The sequence below is a fragment of the Gavialis gangeticus genome, unplaced genomic scaffold (assembly GCF_001723915.1).
Source record: "Gavialis gangeticus isolate Ggan-Ray unplaced genomic scaffold, GavGan_comp1, whole genome shotgun sequence".
NCBI lineage: Eukaryota > Metazoa > Chordata > Crocodylia > Gavialidae > Gavialis > Gavialis gangeticus.
This window is the reverse complement of record NW_017728998.1, coordinates 2,358,975-2,362,971: the sequence shown is the minus strand read 5'-3', so window position 1 is coordinate 2,362,971 and position 3,997 is coordinate 2,358,975. Positions and strand designations below refer to the sequence as shown.

Below are 3,997 nucleotides of genomic sequence, written 5' to 3'. Positions count from 1 at the left end.
GTCCCACCGGGCGGGGCCGGGAAGGCCGCGGGGACCCCGAGGGCTGACCCCTCCTTCCCTCTCTCCCTTCCCGCAGGGCCCGGGCGGGCGCTGAGCTCCGGCTACTGCCGCCTGTGCCATGGCAAGTTCTCGGCACGCAACCTGCGCCACGCCTTCGGCCGCGCGCCCGGGGCCAGCGACAGCTCGCCGCGCCAGCGCCGCCGGGACCAGGCCTTCTTCGCCGACTTCCAGCGCCTGCTGGGGGTGGCCGTGCGCCGCGACGCCGGCCTGCCGCCCTACGTCTGCAAGAAGTGTCACGCCCAGTTCTACAAGTGCCACGGGCTGCTCAAGACCTTCCTGCAGCGCGTCAATGCCACGCCTGGCGCCCACGCCAAGCCCACGGCCAAGTACGGCGCTGGGTGTGGGCGTGCTCGTGCGCACGTGTGCGTGCGTGCGAGCATGCACGTGGACGAGGAGCGCGTTGCCATGCGTGCATGTTTGTGCATACATGTGCATGCAAGCGCATACATGGCTGAGGAGCATGTTGATATGTGTATGCGTGTTTGTGCGTGCGCATGGACAAGGAGTACGTTGCTATGCATACACATTTGTGTGTACATGTGTGGGTGTGCACGCAAGCGCATACGTGGCCAAGAAGCACGTTGCTCTGTGTGTGGTTGTGTGTGCATGTGCGTGTGCACATGGCATTTCTGGGCGTCTGTTTTAGCATCCGCACGGCCAAAGGGGAGATGTGGTTTCTCACCAGGCTTTGCTGGTCTGTGCCCTGCCGGTCCACTCTGACCTAGCCAGCAATGCTTCATCCTGAGGAGGACGGAGCTGGGCTGTTCCCAGTGGGGTCAGATAGCAGGACAAGGAGCAATGGGCTCAAGCTGCAGCAAGGGGAGTTGAGGTTGGATATTAGGAAGAGTTTTCTCACTGGGGGGCAGTGAAGCCTGAAATAGGCTCCCCAGAGAAGTGGTGCAGTCTCCACCCTTGGAGGTTTTTAAGCCCCAGCTCAACAAAACCCTGGCTGGGATGATGTAGTTGGGGCTGGTCTTGCTTGGAGCAGGGGGTTGGACTAGATGCGACCTCCCGAGATCCCTTCCTACCCTCACTTCCTACGCGTTGCTTCTCTCTGGTGTGTAGGAGCAGTGATGTCCAGGCCCAGCCAGGGGCGGAAGAAGGAGCCTCCTGTCTGGGTAAGTGCTAGGCTTCCTCGTGTCGGGGCAGAGCCCGGGGCCCCTAGTGGGTTTTCCCCGGCATTCAGCAGTGACCCTCAGGGTCATGATGTGTTGGCTCCCAGGGCCCGGGCAGCATCACTGGAGGGGAGGAGAGGGGTGGCTGGGAGATGTGCCAAGGCCCCTGAGCTGTGCTCTCCTGTGCTGGCTGGTCGGAGGGATAGTAGCACCAGCCTGGGAGGCTGACCACACTAATGCCGTTCCCTCTCCGCAGTGGATCTGATCATGTCCAGCCCCCAGTGCCTGCGCAGCCTGGTGACATGGACCCACACTCATGCCGGGGGCTGCCCGTCAGTGCCAACTCTGCAGAGTGTGCTGTCGTCCGAGTACTGCGGGATCATCCGCGCTGTGTGGGGTTGCGGTGATGGGCACGACTATGTCATGGACACGGACTCGGACTGCAGCGCCGTGCTCGTAGATAATGCCTTGGCCGTGAAATGGGAGTGGGACAAGGGCGCAGCCCAGCGCCTGACGGACAACGGGGCTGGGGCAGATGCAGCTCCCACGCCCCAGCAGGCCCCTGCAAGGACGGCAGTTTGCCAGGTGCCAGGAAGCAAAGGGGCCGCAGCGGCACCAAGCTCGGAGACCCTGACGTCACAGAGCGGGGATTCATCTCACTTGCAGCTGGATGGCATGGCCTCTCTGCAGGAGAAGACACTGCCCCCGGCTGCCTCGCCGCTGAGCGGTGCCCCAGGTAAGTGCTTGGCCTAAGTTGCAGCCCTCTGCCCTCAGCAGTACTGGGTCCTCCAGGGTGGCACCCGTGCCAGCAGGAAACTCGCAGCAGGCAGGTTCCAAAACACATGGAGAAGAGAAGGGGCAGGGGGTCTAGGCATGGGGCTGGGTGTCAAGACTCTACAGGTGACAAGCATGGCTCTGCCACCACCTTGCTTCCCAATCTCAGGTAAGTTCCTTTGTCCCCACTCCCCTGGCTGCAGAAGGGAATGAGACCTGCCTGGTCCCCAGGGGCTCAAGGTGGAAAGTGCTGCCCAAGCCCTGTGGGGAAAAAACAAGTGCTGTGTCAGTGAGCAGCTCGTCCCCATGTCCAGGCCCCACCCTGTGTTTGGGCCGGCATCTCGCTCACCTGACAGCAGTCCTTCGGGAAAAGGGCTGTGTTTGGGACAGGTTAGTTCCCTCCCACAGCTTGGGGCCACTGCCCTGTTCTTCATTTTAATCACTCAAACGTGAGTCTTGGAGTGGCTGGGGGCTGCCCTGCCCTCCCCCTTGCAGTGACTCCCCTCGGAAGACTGTGAGGAAATGTCTGGTGCAGCTCCAGGGCTGGATGGAGAGTATCGGGTTGGGCACCTTAATCCCCTCTTCCTCCTCCCCATTGCCCTTGTTAACCCAGGCTGGGACGATCCCAGGGATGGGAGCAACCCCACTCAGTGTCCTGCACCGTGCTCCCAAACCTGCTCAGAGATGCCTGGTTGCTAGCAACAGGAAGATGACATTGAAGGCTCATTTTCTAACATGCCACAGCCAGAGGCTGCTGCTGGCTGGAGCCAGGGGGACTGTGGAGGGATGTGGGAGAAGGGGAAATCCCACATGGTCTCCACAGCCCAGGAGCTAAAGCCTCGGCCACTGGAAGGGGTTTGGTCCTGCATCTCTTTTACATAACAAGCTGCTACAACAAGTTTCTCCAGCACGGCCTTCTCCGCAGCCATCCTCACGGGCTCAGCTGCTGTTGTGCATATGTAACATGCGGTGTTCTCCTTCCTTTCCTAGGACAGTTGAGTGGGAAGCAGGTTCTGTCTCCAACGTCGGATGAGCGGGTAAAAGACGAGTTCAGTGACCTTTCTGAGGGGTGAGAGAAGAGTGGGTTTAACACAGCTTAAATGTCTTTGCAAGCATGAGAATGCTCGGCCTAGGGGTGTCCTCCCTCCACAGAGCGGTCTGTGCCCCTTGTTCCCTGACCCACAGAGTGGTTTCTTGGTAGCGATAGCACCAGCAGCTCTTTAGCTGACATGCTAGATTCACCCCTTTGGCTGCTTGTGACGCCCCAGTCTGATGTTTGCATAGTGTTGCTTGGTTTTCCTTTTGATGGTGCTTGAAATCCCTTCTAGAGGCAGATGCTTTCAACAGCTCCTGAGAGAGTTTCCAGCAAAACAGATTCTCTGTGTCTCTTAAGGACCTTCTGCTCTGACAAATACTAGCCTGCTCTTGCCCGGCTCTGCGGTGGGTTTAGTCGTAGCTGCTGCTCTGCTCCACAGACAGTCCTGAAGACTTGTCTGGCATTTCTGCCACCCTCCTAGCTCCTGTAGGTCTGGATCCTGGTGGTACTCATTAGTGCAGATGCCCACAGCAGAATCCAGCAGGCTGCACTTCCAGAGAAGCCTTGGCTCCCCTTACAAGAGGACACATTTCCCATGGGGTTCCCAGGTGGCTTAGAGCCTGTCAGCTTCTCCAGTCCATCAAACCATATGAATCAGCAGAAGAGACTTGGCCCAAATTCTCAGAGGCAGGTTCTGAATCTCTTCAGCTTCTGCAAAAGAAGGCTGAGAGGTGATCTTGTGGCCGTCTATAAATTAATCAGGGGGAACGAAGCAAGGGATAGGAGATGCTCTGTTTACCAAGGCACCCCTTGGAGTAACTAGAAATAACAACCACAAACTAGTAGAAAGCAGATTTAGGTTAGACATCAGGAAGAACTTCTTTATAGTAAGGCTTGTCAGAATCTGGAACGGGTGTCCAAGGGAGGTGGTGCTCTCCCCTACCTTGCGGGTCTTTAAGAGGAGGCTGGACATGCACCTGGCTGGCGTCATCTGACCCCAGCGCTCTTTCCT

At 58.5% G+C, this 3,997-nt stretch overlaps 1 protein-coding gene across 1 annotated transcript in view; it reads left to right on the top strand.

The window, feature by feature from the left end:
- Positions 1-18: 18 nt before the first annotated feature.
- ZNF276 (zinc finger protein 276) overlaps positions 19-3,997 on the top strand; it is a gene marked incomplete at its 5' end in the record, with an annotated part of 12,972 nt that continues 8,993 nt past the window's right edge. Inside the window, 4 exons of the mRNA XM_019505249.1 lie at positions 19-386; positions 1,126-1,178; positions 1,432-1,911; positions 2,940-3,018. Of these exons, the coding sequence (XP_019360794.1) occupies positions 19-386; positions 1,126-1,178; positions 1,432-1,911; positions 2,940-3,018 (980 nt within the window). The remainder of the gene's footprint in view (positions 387-1,125; positions 1,179-1,431; positions 1,912-2,939; positions 3,019-3,997) is intronic.